Source organism: Macadamia integrifolia, chromosome 4 (assembly GCF_013358625.1).
Source record: "Macadamia integrifolia cultivar HAES 741 chromosome 4, SCU_Mint_v3, whole genome shotgun sequence".
NCBI lineage: Eukaryota > Viridiplantae > Streptophyta > Magnoliopsida > Proteales > Proteaceae > Macadamia > Macadamia integrifolia.
This window is the reverse complement of record NC_056560.1, coordinates 4,010,068-4,029,709: the sequence shown is the minus strand read 5'-3', so window position 1 is coordinate 4,029,709 and position 19,642 is coordinate 4,010,068. Positions and strand designations below refer to the sequence as shown.

Genomic DNA, 19,642 nt, shown 5'->3' with positions numbered 1-19,642 from the left:
TTTAGGTACGTGGAGAGACTACCCTTTTAGAATCGAGTTTTCTTGTGCCCACAGTGAATGGTAATCCATCAACGATGGGGCTGGAGTTGTGCACAGGGGTATCGAGAAATTATTTTGGGAATATACTAAAATCTTATAGGAATTTGTTGATGGACCTTTCTTATGGGTGTAGGAAAACCTTCTCTTTCTTATTACGTTTTGAATTAAGTTTTGCGTCTATTAAATACTATCACTGTGATCTCATTATTATTCTTTCTATAGTATGAAGTATTAAATGTCTTTTTCACTGTTTCAAGAGTCTAAACCAACCATTTAAATAGTGGATGAAGAGAAAGTGGGGCATGAAATTGTACCCAAGTTATTTGAAGCTTTTAAAAAATGAGCGGGGCCATGGAAGAAGAGGAGAAATCCAAAGCTGGCTGTTGGTACAATTATTTTCTTTTCTTAAAGAAGATTTTTATCGTCATGATTGTGTATTATTATTATTATTATTATTATTATTATTTTGCTAGAATCATGATTGTGTATTAGCACAATTAATACTTAATTGTTGGATAACAATATTCATTTGTCATATGTTTGCAATGACTGGAGTATTGATCGTGTTCCTTATCCGATCTTATATGAAAACTGATCCCTCTACTTGTTGATGACAATTTCAATTTTTTGAAGTCTTGGCTCAAATTGAAATTGGTTGCCTTGAAACCCTTTGCCCTTTTTGTTTGAAGGAAAAAAATAGAAAAAAGTAAAAAGAGATGGAAAACTTGTATTTTGTTTTCTATAAATTAATAAATATGAGCATTTAGATAAGTGAAGTGGAAACTTAACAAGTCAGTTAATGCAAAAATTGTTGTCCATTAATGTAGCGTTTAACTTTCATCACTCAACTTACTTATTTTAGTAGGACTCTATGGAAAAGCCTTGCGTCTATCTCTCATCTTCTATTTCTTCTCTTTTCTATAAAGTTTCACCCACTAAAAATTATATATTTCATTATTTTATTTTTCTTCACTTTCTTTGTCAACCCAATTCTCATAATATATGGGACTCACCTTTACAAGTTTTCTATCTTTTTTATCAATCAAATAAATTAAATCTTAATTAAAAAATCTTTATTCCTAAGAAGCCACATCCACAGTTTCGTCATACCCTAACTCAAGAGGGAGACTGGGGAGAGAGATGGAAGAAATACTTGCACCTCCTACTTTGAAACAACGTGTGGGTTGGTTGGCATGTAACAACGTGTAGGGTGGTAGGTACAAGTTATGTCAGTGATAATAATAATAATAATAATAATAATAATAATAATAATAATAATAAATTTAATTTTAATAGCAATAAAAATAAAAATAATAAAAATGAAAGACTTCAACCCAAAGCCTGAGTCTGAAAATATCTCAAATAGAGACTCAAGTAAATAATAGTTTGAAGAAATGTAGGTGGATTTGAATGAGCTGGACATAAAACTCAACCAAGAATGACCGGCAGACGAATTGTGAATGTTACAAATGAACTACCAAAACCCCTTTATAATCCCATTTTTAAAATACACCGGAGGGAAGATTTCTATTACATCATGATTGATCACCCCAATTTTAATAAAAAAATTCCACCTCAAAAAAAAAAAAATTCTAATAAAAAATAGCTTCAAATAATTTTCAGTGAAAAGAATTGTAATCATAATTTTTTAAAAGGGATATAAACAAATGTGCCATCCATGAATCCTAACAATTAGCAAGAAGCCAAGAACAAACAACATTAATTTAGTTTCAATGATTCAATGTCCATGACTCCATTCAGATTTCACAAAGATTTAGAATCAGTTACCAGTTGCACTCAAGGTTTTTTAGGAATCGGTGGTATTGGCCATGTCAGATACTCCACACCCTAGTAATAGTAATTTTTTTTTAAATTAAAAATAGAAGAAAAGGGGGATTAGGACTAATATTCTACCCAAGAAAAAAATGAAAAAAGAAGACCTAAGAAATATACATCCCCTGGGATCACGCAACACAGCCAACTGGATTTGTTTGGAAAATCTAAATACAGCAATGGGGGGTTTGAAGAACAAGGAGCGGAGCAGCTAAACATGGAAGCTAGACTGTGAGCAGAGACAATTGAGCGATACACGTGTCTGTGAAGGAGCAGTTATGGCGCAGGTGTCGCCAGTCGCCAGTCGCCAGTCGCCAGTCGCCAGTCGCCAGTCGCCACCACCACATGTAAACGCTCGGTTTGTTACGGCTCCTTTTCAAATCAAAAAATGGGAAAAAAAGCAAAGGGGGGGGGGGGGGGTTTGGTGAAAATGAAATGGTTGGATCTGGAACGCGTCAGTGTCTGCGTCCGTGTCGTTGTCTTTTATCGATTCACAGTTGCCAGCTGAGGTCGTACTGCTTTTTTGATTTTCAAATTTCAAAAGGAAACCCTCTTCCTCTGCTTCCGCTTGGTGTAATCATTCAATCTCTCATTATTATTACGACGTTATCCACATATAAAAAAAGAGGCCAGTAGTCTATGATTATATATAAGCTATTGAGAAAGACATCGGCTGATTCAATCTAAAGGTTTTTGAATGGTTGACGCGACACTCTTCAGCTTGTTTCCTTTTTAGTTGCGTTTTTAGGACTGTTTAAACTAGTACTGATTTAGTTTCAATCATGTTTATGATGGATTCTTAACACCACCACCACCACCACCACCACCCCCGCCCCCGCCCCCCGAAAAAAAAATTTATCTCTATCATGGATGCTCGTATTATTTGTAAGCTTTTTAGTAACTCAGCTATTAGATAAAAATGATTCAAGTTAATAGATTATTTCTAACTATTCAAATGATGTACTGATCTTTTTATGTACTTAATTTTATTTCTTATTTTCATTAAAAAATAATCAGTGCTAATTAAATAAGGGATATTTTGATAATGAAAATATGAGTTTTATGGTAATCTTTTGTCTTATACGCAATGCTTTTTTTTTTTTTTTTGTCTTTTCTATACCACATAAAATGATTATTGTTTCATCTTTAACCACCTAACCATGATTCCATCCGATAAACAAAGATGAATTATTTTTAGGAAAAAAGTTTCTCATCTAACCAATGTAGTATATACCTTTTCACATGAATTTTAATTCATAATTTTTCTCTTATTCCTTGACCAAATGGGACTATATAGATGATACTATTTCATATTCTGCCATTGGTTATAAGAAGATTTTCCATGTATAAAGGAGAGGGTTCTTTGACGTCTGAGCCAATAGGATGGGACAGGCAACCAATGCGGATAAGAAACATAGTTCGGCAATAGAGGGGCAGAGAGGAGGGAGACTATCATGAGAAGAGAGATATATGAGAGGTAAAGAGCACTGCATAGCCTACATCGCTTGCTTAGAGATATCTCAACCTTAAAATTGAATTATGAGAACCTAGACTTGCAATTATAAATTTATTTATTTATTTATTTATTTTTTGGGTTTGAGCAAAAGTTCTTAACCCACATTTCCCAAAGAACATAGCATTTAAATTAATGAAAGAGATTTTCAATGCCAACAATCTGGGGAGTCTCTACATGGCTACATCATACCAATCTTGCCATGAAAGATGAAAAATAGATGCCTAAATGGTCAAGGAGGAGCATATGTTAGTGAGGAGCCCATATGGTCACAATGTGAGAGAACTTGGGAAACATCTCCACATTATCGGTGTGGGAATTTTTTCCTTATAATAAATTATATTTGTTACATAAACCAAATAAAGTAAAGGAGTAGTACAGAACAAAGAAATTGGAGTGATAAAGGACAATGGCCACATCATTTGTTTAAACTCATTTTTATTTTATTAATTTTTTAGATATTTAACTTTGGACTAATTGCTCAATTAGAGGGAGGGGGTGCAGCATTTGACATAAAGTCCATTTATCATTATGTAGAATACTCACAAACTACGACTCTTAGTAATGAGATTTTATGCTGACAAATAATTTGTAAGTTTACATTTTTGTTTCTTTTATTATCCCACATTTTTTTTTTCACATGTAGGCTCAAAAAATGTGCAAGGGGATACCAACTTTTGATATTGACTTAGTGATATGTCAATTTCAAATAATTTTTTAAAATCCTTTTCTTTATCCCTAACTTGAGGAATTTTTGGTAATAAGACAAAGGGACAATTAAATAATGTGTCAAGTTTCAAATACGTACACACCTATAGAGTTTAGGCAATCCTTTAATAATGTACTAAGGTTGAGTAGAGATGATTTCTTAAATGATTTATTATTATTTGAAGAATTATAGAAACTATTTTTTGCACCGCCACATGATGAAAGTCTTTCCTTCATACAATTTGTGCGATTAGTTAAATTGACCATTGGTTAGTTAATTATGAAGTTTTGGACCTTTGTTTCAATCAAATGGTCTATCATATATATTAAACTTTTACTCATATTTTCAATTGTCAAATAAAAATGCTTATGTTTACTTTGAAAAGTATTTTCAGAATTTATATTTCCAATTTAGAAAAACACTTTGAAGTTCACTACAAATTTTAAAATTGGGATTTGGATATGCCACCAAAATTTGAGAAAGACTATAACGTGCTTGCACTAAACTTATTGACTTTAGAAAGAAATAATATCTCATCTTACAATTATATATAGAGTTAGAAGTCTCCTTTTGGCTGTTTGGATTGATCATTTGGTCATTCTTCTAGATGAAGAGGTCTTTCGAGCACCATTTTAATAGGCCACATGTTAAATTTTAGGAGAAAATTTTCCTGCATCATAGGTGCAAGATATGTATAATCATCAATGGCTATAAATGTCTACCCCTCAACAATATAAAATCAATGATATTTATATATTGTTCCCTGATACCCTCTCTACACCATCTGAAGGCCTCAATCAAGGGATTCTCTCCTGTCCGTGGATGAAGGAAAACCATCCTCTAAAGTTTATATTTTTTTAATGATATCCTCCATCATGTATGAGATTTTCTCCTTTGTCACTCCAATGAACTCTATATGTGTCACATGTTTGTCCAGTCCAAGGGGGACTCGAGGACTAAGGGAGAGAGGGCCTTGTCTTGAGAGGAGAATAGATGAACAGTAAACCCACCCCCCTCCTAAGCAGTGTGCACGACGCGGACGGCAGAGTAGAAAACTCCCCAACAACCAACACTTACACATACAACTAACGGACTGGGACGGCCAACTATTTTTGAACTCAGCAAAAAGATAAAGTTAATATATTTAGACTACCCAGACTGACTAACTTAACAATCTCTATTCTTCTATCCCCACACTAAAAGCTCATACAGGGCTACTTATCCAATGACTAAATCATCTATATTACGGTGGAATCATCTAGCTCAAATCCAACGGTTAAGAGTGCATTTCGCAGCTAAGTGTGCATGGATGAGAATAGTAATAGGATGCAGTTAAGTGTAGACTCCGTGTCTAAATGTGCATGAGTGAGAACAGTACTAAGATGATGACCTATTGATAAATTTACAAAACCCTTAACATAGATTTACTTATTAGTATCATATTAATATTGATGTGGATAAGTGGTCTCAATCTTAATATGGATTAAACCGATTTTGCCCAATTAAAATCAGACCAAACTAAGCGATTGATACCCTTACGACTCAATGTGCGAAGTTCATACCGATCTCTTATGGTAAAACCTTGACCTTCAGTCAATATTGTCCATTTCTTTTTTTTCTTTATCTTTTTTACCTTTAGTAAGTTATACGCGTTTGGTGATAACAACTTTAGATCGCCTCCCAATCTGCTTAGCCCTTGGGGGTTCTTCTTGGGACTTTCTCTATCGTTTTTTTACATTCGTAGCGGAGAGATCTTAGAACTATACATCTCCTTTTCACTTTTGATCTCAATTCTCACAAGCGGAAAAGAAAGAAGAAGGAAGGTAGAAAGATCATCGTTAATGGGTTTCTCTTTCCCGATTCCTCGATCGATTAATCCTAATGAGACAGAAACTAAAACAAGTTTTGAGTTCTCGCGATCCAAAGTTATTCCACATTTTCGTTTTCAGATCTGCTCCGAAGGCCCTGATCTGTTCATAGCTGATGTTGATTTAGTAGATTAATTCCAAATGGTTAAGAGGTTTCTTTATTATTGTTGTGTTTCCTTTTCACTTCCATTGTTAATGATTGTTAATGCAATTAATGGATTCCAATTAATCGACACAGACAACTCACTCTTGGTCTTCGAGGTCTTGGACCTACAACGTGCTATTCCCTTCTCTTTTAATATATTTTTTTCACCGTTTCCATTTTCATTCCAATAGAAATCTCAAAGACGTGTTGAGCTGTTCTTCTCTCTCTCTCTCTCTCTCTCTCTCTCTCTCTCTCTCTTTCTCTTTCTCTTTCTCTTTCTTCCTTGGTACTTTTTCTCTCTCTCCTCTAGTCCTCTCTCTCTCTCTCTCTCTCTCTCTCTCTCTCTCTCTCTCTTTCTCTGTTGTGCAAGCTGGAACCGAATAAGAGAATTTTGGACTGATCCACCAAGTCTTCTGGGTCCCCTATATAAAGTTTAACATCCGAATGCCTCTCCATGAACTGGAGACGCTTTGCTTCAACATTCTTTCTCTCAACCACGCGTCTGTTTTTCTATACCTCTGTCCCTCGCTCTCTGTGGTCTGCATTTCTTCTCTTTTGTTTGTTTCTCTGTTTTGAAGGTAGATTGTCATGTGGGTTCGGACATCTCGGGGAGCTCTTCAGTCTTTGGAACAAAGGGCTCTTTGAGAGGTCGTTATTGTGATTTTTTGAGTGAGTTGGGTGACTGATATCACAGAGGAAAAAGGGTAGAAAAAAATAAAAATAAATAATGGCACCATCGTTTGGTTTCTGGGCGAAAAAGAACCACCGCGGAACGCCTGTGATCGTGAAGATGGAGAACCCTAATTGGTCGATGGTTGAGTTAGAGGGTCCTTTGGAAGGAGACTTCCTCCTTGGCAGAGGCGGGGGTGACAAGGTTAGAGGGAAAAACGCCAAACAGCTCACTCTGGTTCTTCTCCTCAGAGCTCACAGGGCTGCTGGTTGTCTCACCTCAATAGCTTCCGCAATGTTCGGTATCGCTGCCGCTGTAAGGCGTCGGCTGGCTTCAGGAAGGACGGATTCTGATATTGGGAGCGAGATCGAGAACGAGAATCCTAGAGTGAAGAGGCGAATCTATGCTTTTATCAAGGCCTTCTTGTGGTTGTCCTTATTATTGTTGGGGTTTGAGATTGCGGCTTACTTCAAGGGTTGGCATTTTGGGGCTCCCGACTTGCAGCTGCAACGCCTACTGTCAACGCCGTTCGGGGTCCGTGGGATTTTCGATTGGCTCTATTCTACATGGGTCATGGTCAGGGTGGACTACCTCGCTCCCCCTCTCCAATCCCTCACCAATGTCTGTATTGCCCTCTTCCTTATTCAGAGTGTTGACCGTTTAATCCTGTGCTTGGGCTTCTTCTGGATCCGATTGAAGAAGATCAAACCCGTCCCCAAACAGATGGTCAGTGACATTGAATCCAATGAGGGTAATGTAGAGGGTTACTTCCCCATGGTTCTTGTTCAGATTCCCATGTGCAACGAGAAGGAGGTAATTTTCTAGGCTCCTCTCCCCCATTTATCGATTGATTGATTTTTTGCTTCCTGTTCTTTTTGTTCAAGATAGAATTTTGGTCTGATTTATCAGCTGTTTGTATATCAGGTTTACCAACAGTCAATTGGTGCCGTGTGCAACTTAGATTGGCCAAGGTCGAATCTGCTAATCCAAGTGCTGGACGATTCTGATGATCCCACAACCCAATTGTTGATCAAGGAGGAGGTTCAAAAATGGCAGCAGGAGGGTGCCCCCATCCTCTACAGGCATCGGGTCATCAGAGATGGGTACAAAGCGGGCAATCTCAAGTCCGCCATGAATTGCAGCTATGTCAAGGACTACGAGTTCGTTACCATATTTGATGCTGATTTCCAGCCCACCCCAGACTTCCTCAAGAGGACGGTTCCTCATTTCAGGGTACACATTTTCTCTAAGTAAACTTAAATGTGTTTATCACCGAAAACAAAGAGTAGAAAATTGCTGCTTTTCTGGTTGTCTTGTTCTTATCCCATTAATTTTAGTTGTACTGATTAAAACCTGTCACGGGTTTCGCATGCAGGGTAACGAGGAACTGGCACTGGTTCAGGCCAGGTGGTCGTTCGTGAACAAGGATGAGAACCTCCTTACGAGGCTGCAGAACATAAACTTGACTTTCCACTTCGAGGTGGAGCAGCAAGTTAATGGGGTTTTCCTCAATTTCTTCGGCTTCAATGGAACCGCTGGTGTGTGGAGGATAAAGGCTCTGGAAGACGCAGGTGGGTGGATGGAAAGGACCACCGTTGAGGACATGGACATTGCAGTCCGGGCTCATCTCCATGGCTGGAAATTCATCTACCTCAATGACGTTGAGGTGAGCTGCCTAATGTTTAATATGATAATGAGCTCAATTCCAAACCTAATTTTCTCGTCTCTGGTTCTCCCATTAACAGCTTTTGGTTTCTTCCTTGTACAGTGCCAATGTGAACTACCAGAATCTTACGAGGCTTACCGGAAACAGCAACACCGGTGGCATTCTGGGCCCATGCAGTTATTTCGCCTCTGTATACCCGACATTATCCGATCAAAGGTAGTAGAACAAGTCTAAAATTTCAAGCTTGCTTCCTATTTTGTCGATCATTATCATAAATTTTCAATTAGGTCAATGCGGCACGTTTGTGAATTTCGATTGCTCACGGTTTTTCTGTTTTGTGGTGGTGTGTGAATGCAGATAAGTATGTGGAAGAAAGCCAACCTTGTCTTCCTTTTCTTTCTCCTCAGAAAGTTGATACTGCCCTTCTATTCTTTCACCCTCTTCTGCATAATTCTCCCGATGACGATGTTCGTACCAGAAGCACAGCTCCCCGCCTGGGTGGTCTGCTACATCCCAGCAACCATGTCTTTCCTCAATATCATGCCGGCCCCGAAATCATTCCCCTTCATCGTACCGTACCTTCTGTTCGAGAACACCATGTCCGTGACCAAGTTCAATGCCATGGTGTCAGGGCTCTTCCAGCTTGGGAGTGCTTACGAGTGGGTGGTCACCAAGAAGTCCGGGCGTTCCTCTGAGGGCGATCTTGTGTCCCTGGTTGAGAAGGAGCCGAAGAAGCAACATCAGAGGGGAGCTTCAGTGCCTAATTTGGATGCGTTGGGGAAGGAAGAGGTTTCTCGACAGAAACAAGAGCAGCAAGGAAAGAAGAATGATGAGAAGAAAAAGAAGAAGAAGCACAACAGGATATATACGAAGGAGTTGGCGCTGGCGTTCCTTCTGCTGACTGCCTCGGCAAGAAGCTTGCTTTCGGCACAGGGTATACATTTTTACTTCTTGCTATTCCAGGGAGTATCTTTCCTCTTGGTGGGTCTCGACCTGATTGGCGAACAGGTCCAATGAGCAACCAACTCTGGAACAGAGAGAGAGAGAGAGAGAGAGAGATTAATCCTTGGGAAGAAGTATTTCATAATTTGATGTTGTGTGGTGACGGACGATGTTTGGAACGCATAGAGACGTGCGGTGGAGTGGCACTGAGAGAGAGAGAGAAGAGCTACTAAGGAGATTTAATGGAGGTTTCTGATTCGTTGGCTGGGGATTGTAGAATTGATTTTCTTTCTTGTTCTCCAGTTGTCCATTCAAGAACATTATCAACTCTCAGAGGATTGAAGTGATTGTAGTTGGAAACTTGGTTCTTGGTCTAGGCTCTTCTAAGAAGTATAATAGAGGATATAGAAGAGAAGAAAGGAACCACAGAACAAAGGATGTAGAGTCTGTAGACACGACTGTTAGGCCGTAGAATGTAGATAGAAGAAATCATAAAATGATTTTGGAAGATGGTGTTGATTCTTTTGTATTTTTTTTTTTTTTTTTTGGGGGTTACCCATTCTTTTGTAAGAAAATTTTTAGTTATTGAAACAGGGGTTTAATCACTTGCGGCTTCCAGACTGATCTCTTCCTTCCTTAAACATGTCTCCGCCACCCATGAACTGGTAAGATTATCTATTCTAATCACCTTCACCGCAAAACTGACGCTCCCTGTTTACACTTTCACAGTAGACCTAACCATGGTTTAGTCTACCTAAACCATATCTATCCTACAAAGGCTTATTATTCCCAAATTGTTTGTTAAAAAGATGTTGATTCATATGATCTGGAAATACAACGATTGAATAAAAAAGATCCCAATGACAGAGATTGGGCAGGGTGGGTAAATTAAACTTTCAAATTTTACATAAATGTAGAGAAGTAAGGGACAAAAACCCATCAAATCATCAAGTTAGAAAACTTTCAAATTTGAATCACATCAGAAGAATTTGAAAATTGGGTTGTTGTCTTCCTTTTCTACCCATTATATATATATAAAAAGGAAAAAGAGTCTTCCCTTCCTAGTTCCTTCCTCAGGAAAGAGACAGATTGTCAATATTGTCTACTTCCACAACCAATTTCCCCTCGGAAGATTCCTAAAAGTATTACAGACCATTGGTTTTAAAACCATGTCCTCCATATCTCAATCACCACTCACCAGGAGACAAATTTGCTGACGAAGAAAAGGATCCTCGGCGCTTAGAAATTGACTGGAGTTCCCCAGTGTTCGAACTCAGGAAGTTCGAATGAAGTAAAAGGGTATAATCAGAGGAGCCGAATCCAGCATCAGATTTGCGTGCTAGAAAGTCATTCCATGACATGAAGCCATGAAGGTTAATGACTGCGAGCGGAAATACCCCAATTGGCAATTGCAAAGGTGCCAAACTGCCAATGCAAGTTAAGTAGCTAACGCAACTGGGTATGTAAGGGGCTAAAAGTTCCTCCCTTCTTGCCACCCACATCTTCAGATTAAACAAAGTGAACTCTCAAATCAACAGCGAGATTAGTAATTCAAAGAGTCAAAATAACCAGATTTTAGAGTTCACACAACGACACAGATGGTTCCCTATCATTCCCAACCATAACCAATTAACTAGTTAGCCCTATTAAAAGAGCAAAAGGCAAGATGAATTCTTTAATCCAACAAACTGAGAAGAACTCCAAGTACTACAGAGAAGAAGAAACAATTAAAGATGAATCATATTCACATCATGATACACTCGAATTAGTCACCATGTGAAACAAGGACACATGGAATCCGAGGGAAGGACATGAGTCTCCCAACCGGTAGAGGCCACGAGGATTCAAACTACGTGAAGTGAGGAGACCCATATAGGGAAGATTCCCCCCCCCCCCCAAGGGGGGAGGATGTATCCGAGTAGAACTCGGGTAAGGGGGGAAAAAGCGTCCTGGTGGGACTCCCTAAACCCTATGAGAGGGAACCCAAAAGGAGAAGAAAGGTAAGTCGGCACACATACCATTACTCTTGGAAAAAACTGTTTTGCCGGTCTCTAACTTGGGCGTCAAAGGACTAATCCCGGGGACACCTCCAGGCCTCTGCCTTATGTGTTTGTACAGAATCGGTGCTCAACCTCGTACAGATTTTTGGCAGTAACACATCAGATTGAGGAATTCCAGACCCCAAAGAATTTTTATCTTTTTTTAACAGAATTAATATCTGAGTCAAACTTCTTCAGGTGGATTGAGAGTGTAGAAGAGATAAATGAAACGAAGGGAAAGAAGAGGAAGGAAGAGTCCACATATCCTATTTGCTCCAATCCGAAGGATCCAAAGGTTAAAACTGTTTCGTAGACCAAATTTAGGGGTTTATGTATGGGTGGTTAAGGTTTTTCACACAACATCCACTCTCTCATCATGGTCCATTACGTCCATGGGCTTTATATTTCCTAATTTTTCTCTAATTTATGATGGGCTCCTATATGAGTCCAACATAGAGGCTTGAAAAAGTCTCTTTAGGCCAAATTGACTGGTGTCTGGGTCTTTGAATCAAGTAAGAACCGAACTAATCAGACCAATTAGTGATTAATCCTAATTCCAAGGAATATGACCAATTGGGTACTGATCTATTCTAGTATTGACCTTAATAAAGAAACCAAACCGTTTGACACCCAAGGCTCCAAATATTATTGAATCAAGTTTTTCTGAGGCCATGGTGAATGGGAATAAGTGCTTTAAATGCACATGTCGTATTATGAGGGGTTTTTGAAATAGATACTGAAACCCTATAGACTCTGTTTGGTTGCAATGGGAATTTAAAAGAAAGGTATGTGAAATTTTCATATGTTAAAAGAAAATTTTTTAATCATTACCCTATATTTTTTTATTCGATAAAGAAAAAGCTTTACAAAGAACAAAAGACACACCTATCATGTGATGTCGTCCCAGCTACAGAGGGGGGAGTTACAGATTACAATTTTCCTGGCAGCATTTCTAAGGATGTATATAGGGTAGTTCGTTGGTTGTTTAATTACAAAAATAGGAGTGAATAAGAGTTCCTCCAATTGCAACCTATGGGTTATAATGGCCCATGGCCACATCAAAAAATTGTTAGGGTTCATAAGCACGTCAAAATGAGGTACATCACACCATGGTTCCTAAATAATCCATCCTGCCTATTTAGCTTCAGCTAACCCAACTAAGATCCCCTCCGCGGCTGCTTCAAAAGCTTTTCCTGTCAACAAATAATTAGCACAGAAGAATAAGCACTGGTTATTAGAAAATATTGCCACTGCCCACCCCAATTGATGATTAATAGTCACCGTTGTGAAGACAAGAATGACCCTTTCTGGGTTTAACATATCCATGGAGTGGGATTGTCGGTGGTTCTGTGAGTGTGAGGAGTCTTTGTTGTTTGTAGGGGGAGGCTTATCCAAGTGAGAGGCATTTGACCAGTATTGCACCTGTTTGAGTATGCTCTCTGAGTTTGGTTTTGAGGATCCAAAAATGACAGAATTTCTATGTTTCCAGATGAAATAGCAGGTAAGGATAAAAACCTCAAAGAAGAAATTCAAATTACTAGTGTTCTGCTTGAAAGATTGAAAAAAAATACATAAGTAGGGAAGGAAAAGAATTAAAGTTCAAACATTCGCTTCTGAGCCCAAGCGGACCAGCAACCCACACTCATCTTGAAAACTCGCATGTGAGAAACACATGCAAAATGTTCTCCTGTCCAAGTAGACATAGATCACAGGTTGGATCTATGTCCATCCAAGTATTCAGGAACGCTTTTGTCGGAATTCCTTGTATAAACTACTTTATTTTTTTTGCCATATGTCGTAATGATATATTTTACATATTATAGCAAAGGGTTTTGGATGCAAAGTAAAGTAAAATTTTATAACCAAATATGGAATGCTTTGAAGTCAATGTTTAAGTCACATAAGTAATGATTACATATATATTTTTTTTAATTATGAAAATTTCACTTATCTTCCCTTTAATTTCCGTTACAACCAAACATAGCCATAAGGGTTTGTGAACCCTAGGATGGAGTGGTGAACTTCACCACTGGGTGAATGAAGACTGCCCTTATTGGTCCTATAGGCTTCATTTGGTTGAAAGCTCGGCAAATTCAAGACCGAGCCTCCAGCTCGGCAAGGTCATGGCCGTGCTTTCAACTCAAACCAATGTGTCCTAAGCCACTCTCGAAATTTAAGGCACTCATCTTGTATACAATACCCTTTTTTGTATCTTATTGGTGCACTCCTAGCTTGCTGAAAAACCCCTATTTTTTTTCATTTTTTTCTTACTTCTTTTGGTGGAACTATGGAACCAATACTCCTACCTACCCATTTGGTCGGTGAAATAAACGAGCCCCTTTCTTGTTAGGTGCCTTCTATAAAACAAATTGCAAACCGGCAGTCCTTTAAGAAGTATGACTGCAGCAGTTCAGTTGTACTGTTACTATTACCTCCCAGAAGTAAGGTCATCCGCAGGATCTAGCTAGGCTACACTACCATATCAAACGAAAAAGCATACTCAGAGCACAAGGTTTCCGTCACTGTGGGGGTTGAGAAAGGGTCATCAAGTATTCAGTTTTATCACCACTTCCTGGAGAGACTTTCTCAACTTGAAACCGTGACCTCTCAACCATATCATATGCTTATCAACAGAAAAAAATGTATCATATGAAGGATAAAAAACATTTAAGGGCTTTTATGACAATATCTGAGATGAATATACTTTCTTTTCTTGTTAAAATATCATTATATCATTATATCATTTGTATTAAAAAAAAAAAAAAAAAAAGGTAAAAAGGATAATTACAAGCTAGAAACTTAAACCAGATACATCAACAGAAAGAAAGGGATTCAACACACCCACTTTTGGAATTGCCATCAGCAAGCAAGCTAAATTGCAGACAAGCAAAAATAAAATCAAGAAACACGAAATCTTGGTCTACTCATAGCATCGGTCGCAAGCTCCTCCAACATCGAATGTGGAAAAAAAATGTAAAGAAATGGACAATTCATCTTTCAGCCTCTTTAGAGAGATAACCTACAATTGGATTAAGCCTTGCAAAAGCAATGAGTTATTTTTCATCTATGGTTTTCAGGAACGACTAAAGAGAACCAATGACCTTAGTGCATACAACAAGAAACAACTTAGGGAGAAACATAAACCACCATTTCCACCGAGTCACTTTCCACCCTTAAGGATTTTATACCCAACTCCCNGCAACCTATGGGTTATAATGGCCCATGGCCACATCAAAAAATTGTTAGGGTTCATAAGCACGTCAAAATGAGGTACATCACACCATAGTTCCTAAATAATCCATCCTGCCTATTTAGCTTCAGCCAACCCAACTAAGATCCCCTCCACGGCTGCTTCAAAAGCTTTTCCTGTCAATAAATAATTAGCACAGAAGAATAAGCACTGGTTATTAGAAAATATTGCCACTGCCCACCCCAATTGATGATTAATAGTCACCGTTGTGAAGACAAGAATGACCCTTTCTGGGTTTAACATATCCATGGAGTGGGATTGTCGGTGGTTCTGTGAGTGTGAGGAGTCTTTGTTGTTTGTAGGGGGAGGCTTATCCAAGTGAGAGGCATTTGACCAGTATTGCACCTGTTTGAGTATGCTCTCTGAGTTTGGTTTTGAGGATCCAAAAATGATAGAATTTCTATGTTTCCAGATGAAATGGTAGGTAAGGATAAAAACCTTAAAGAAGAAATTCAAATTACTAGTGTTCTGCTTGAAAGATTGAAAAAAATACATAAGTAGGAAAGGAAAAGAATTAAAGTTCAAACATTTGCTTCTGAGCCCAAGCGGACCAGCAACCCACACTCATCTTGAAAACTCGCATGTGAGAAACACATGCAGAATGTTCTCCTGTCCACGTAGACATAGATCACAGGTTGGATCTATGTCCATCCAAGTATTCAGGAACGCTTTTGTTGGAATTCCTTGTATAAACTACTTTATTTTTTTAGCCGTATGTCATAATGATATATTTTACATATTATAGCAAAGGATTTTGGATGCAAAGTAAAGTAAAATTTTATAACCAAATATAGAATGCTTTGAAGTCAATGTTTAAGTCACATAAGTAATGATTACATATATATATTTTTTTAATTATGAAAATTTCACTTCTCTTCCCTTTAATTTATGTTACAACCACACATAGCCATAAGGGTTTGTGAACCCTAGGATGGAGTGGTGAACTTCACCATTGGGTGAATGAAGACTGCCCTTATTGGTCCTATAGGCTCCATTTGGTTGAAAGCTCAGCAAATTCAAGACCGAGCATCCAGCTCGGCAAGGTCATGGCCGTGCTTTCAACTCAGACCAATGTGTCCTAAGCCACTCTCGAAATTTAAGGCATGACACCAAAGATCCGTAGTTGATTTAATCCCTAGCCACACAAGGAAACTAGTTTCACCAAGGATGTTACCCAATTAAGGACATGCACAAACTCTCCATAAGTGCCACAATTCACAAGTTATAAGTATCGAGGTAAGCCCCTGAAAAAAGGATTGATTCTTCTTACTTGAAATTTACCTGTTGCAAGATTTCTAAATTAGGCATTGGAGTTTCTCCGTCAGATCAGTCCGGCTCACACTCTTTTATCTGTTTTTCTGTGCAAGGGTATGAACACTTCAAATCCTACTTAGAACTTAGTCGATCAGATTCTACTGCATCACTTTGTATTCAAAACCCTTTGTTATAATATGTGAAATAAAAATTACATATAAAATGTATCACTATTAATTATGGTTAAAAATTGAAGTAGTTTTGGCATCAGATGGAGTATTAATTATAAAGCTTTATTTTCAAGTATGAAAATTTCACTTTCCTTCTCCTTAAATATCCCTTGCAACTAAACATAGCCATAAAAAATACCATCAGAACATGAATTTTCTTTTTGAAAAAGCTTATCTGAACCGCTAGAGAATGTATACTATTACGTCGATAATATCAATCTCTCTTCTCCTCACAAAATGACGTTGTAACCCTTGTATACAATACCCTTTTTTGTATCTTATTGGTGCACTCCTAGCTTGCTGAAAAACCCCTCTTTTTTTTCATTTTTTTCTTACTTCTTTTGGTGGAACTATAGAACCAATACTCCTACCTACCCATTTGGTCGGTGAAAAAAACGAGCCCCCTTCTTGTTAGGTGCCTTCTATAAAAAAAATTGCAAACCGGCAGTCCCTTAAGAAGTATGACTGCAGCAGTTCAGTTGTACTGTTACTATTACCTCCCAGAAGTAAGGTCATCCGCAGGATCTAGCTAGGCTACACTACCATATCAAACGGAAAAGCATACTCAGAGCACAAGGTTTCCGTCACTGCGGGGGTTGAGAAAGGGTCATCAAGTATTCAGTTTTATCACCACTTCCTGGAGAGACTTTCTCAACTTGAAACCGTGACCTCTCAACCATATCATATGCGTATCAACAGAAAAAAATGTATCATATGAAGGATAAAAAACATTTAAGGGCTTTTATGACAATATCTGAGATGAATATACTTTCTTTTCTTGTTAAAATATCATTATATCATTTGTATTAAAAAAAAAAAAGGTAAAAAGGATAATTACAAGCTAGAAACTTAAACCAGATACATCAACAGAAAGAAAGGGATTCAACACACCCACTTTTGGAATTGCCATCAGCAAGCAAGCTAAATTGCAGACAAGCAAAAATAAAATCAAGAAACACGAAATCTTGGTCTACTCATAGCATCGGTCGCAAGCTCCTCCAACATCAAATGTGGAAAAAAAATGTAAAGAAATGGACAATTCATCTTTCAGTCACTTTAGAGAGATAACCTACAATTGGACTAAGCCTTGCAAAAGCAATGAGTTATTTTTCATCTATGGTTTTCAGGAACGACTAAAGAGAACCAATGACCTTAGTGCATACAACAAGGAACAACTTAGGGAGAAACATAAACCACCATTTCCACCGAGTCACTTTCCACCCTTAAGGATTTTATACCCAACTCCCTTGCTAGATTCAAACCGTGCACCAGAGCTAGAAATTTTGTCTTATATACATTATTACTGAGATGCATTTGGAGATTTTTTTTTTTTTTTTAATTGAATTTCCTCAAGTCAGGGTGGAGGTATTTGTAACCTCAAACATATAAGGAGTAAAATGACCTTATATTTGTAGGTACATCCCTTACAATGGCTGAAGTAAAAATTTTGCGCATGCCAAGTGGATGACCTAGCTAAGGTCCGGGGTCCCCCAATATTTTGTTATGTACTCTCTTACCGCAACTATTATCTCTGCAACTGAAGCATGATTAAGACAGCTCCTTCGACTTGGTACCAGAGCACATGGTTCTAAAATACGAAATAGAATGATCAATGTTATCTGGATCGAAATAGTATTGACCTTGATCGATTTCAATCTTGACCTTTCCAATCCTATTTCACATATATGATTCAATAGTAAAATCATCATAAAAACTGATTTAAAACAGAATTCAATACTATTTAATCCAATTCGTTCTGAAATAGTATCCAAACAATGTCGGCCTTGACCATTCCCGTCTGTTAGCACCTTGGTAGAACATGGTACGAAGTACGAACAAAAGGACAAAGCCCTATTCTTTTTATTGAAATATCAAATACCCCCTCCAAACCTCACGGTGATTGGGAAGACAAGTCGGTGGGTCTTTGCCACGACTCACAAACATAAATAATAAAATATTTTTCTACAAAATTATTTTACGAGGAAACAAACAAAGGCATAACAAAATTACACTGTTCAACTTTGAACTTTGGAGAGAGAATCTCCTCAATGGGAGATTGGGAGATGCTCACCCTTTGTCTATGGGTGCTGTGCCAAGTGCCAACCCCTTCATTAGGTATTCAAGTTTGAAGTACGGATGGGGCTTGGTGGATCTGACCCACCAACCACTTATTTTCCACTATTAGTGTCCTATTTGTCCTATTATTATATTCTTCCTCTAATCAACCTCTCCACAAGGGGCATCGGACTCTTTCTTCTATCAATATATGGTGTATCCCATAAATAAGACCCATATTTTGTTTAAGGCAACTGGAAGATTGGATATTGGAGTATTGGATTTGAGATGCAGGTTATATCATTTCCCTCCAATCTCCATTGTAAATTTTTTTGATTTAATACGATCAAATAACCAATATCCAGGCGATCACAGTCAGGTGTATTGACATGCACACTACTCTCTCCTTGTTCTACCAGCCTCCCTATTTGATGAACCCTCTCATGACTCTTAATTGATGTGCTATATAAATAAAAGGCATGCAAGTGGAGTGCTGATCCCTTGCCAGAGATTATTCTTCAGAAGTTTCATGAGAAAAGTGTTTCACCCTCAGATCTAATGTTATCATTATTCCTCACCTTTATTTGTCGAAGGTCCAAAATACTCTTTTCATTATTTTTTAAGTTCTCTTTGGTTGGATTTCTATTTTCATTTCAAGTTGATTTCTAAAAAGAAAAAAAAAAAAAAAAAAGGTCAAAGAATAAGTTTATGATCAATTTGATTACATAAAAAAATCCATTTTAGTTGTTGGAATGGGAAGGTGCGATGAAGGGAGGTGGTAGGGCTCACAAATAGTTAATTGCATAGGGAGAGAATGAGTGGGCTGGTGGGGAGAGAAGGTTGCACAAGAAAAGGGTGAGATGCAGTTAGAGAGAGGGGGTATTTAAATAGCCTTCAATTGCCATAGAAATCTGCATGACATTGCTTGCATATGAAGAATCCAGAGACGAAGCAGAGGAAGTGATCGGCAAAGATTACAACGAGAACTCTCTGATGCCTAAGTCAAAATACGATGCAAATAGCAATAGGAATATAAGTTCTAGTATGAAAGAGCAATGGGGTGTGTAAAGTGTTGACCTCGATTTCTTGAGTATTGTTCATCTATTTATTTAACGTGATGATTCATCTTCTTACTGTTATCGTGATGGTGGATCATCTTTATTTTATAACGATCGTCATGGAGAGTTATTGAGAGTTCCTAATTGTTGGTCATGGGAAATCAATTCCCGTTCGTGTCAGGTTCAATCCCTTCCGCGTGGCAACAGTCTACTAATGAATCGATTTTATGCATATCATTTTCCAGCCAAAGAGAACCTAACACCCTTTCAAGTTCAATGATGACCATCAATGAAAAAAATTGTCCTCTCACCTTAGCTTAAGGAATACTCAAACTTGATCCAAGCTTTTCTGATGGCAATTGGACACGAGA

At 38.0% G+C, this 19,642-nt stretch overlaps 1 protein-coding gene across 1 annotated transcript; it reads left to right on the top strand.

Annotated features, from left to right (window-relative positions):
- The first annotated feature begins 6,553 nt into the window (after positions 1-6,553).
- Positions 6,554-9,990, top strand: LOC122077468 (probable xyloglucan glycosyltransferase 12). The gene is made up of 5 exons (XM_042643417.1): positions 6,554-7,590; positions 7,702-8,010; positions 8,153-8,443; positions 8,546-8,659; positions 8,801-9,990. Exons 1-5 carry the CDS (start codon positions 6,835-6,837, stop codon positions 9,458-9,460), a joined length of 2,130 nt encoding a protein of 709 aa, XP_042499351.1. The 5' UTR covers positions 6,554-6,834; the 3' UTR covers positions 9,461-9,990.
- The last annotated feature ends 9,652 nt before the right edge of the window (positions 9,991-19,642 follow it).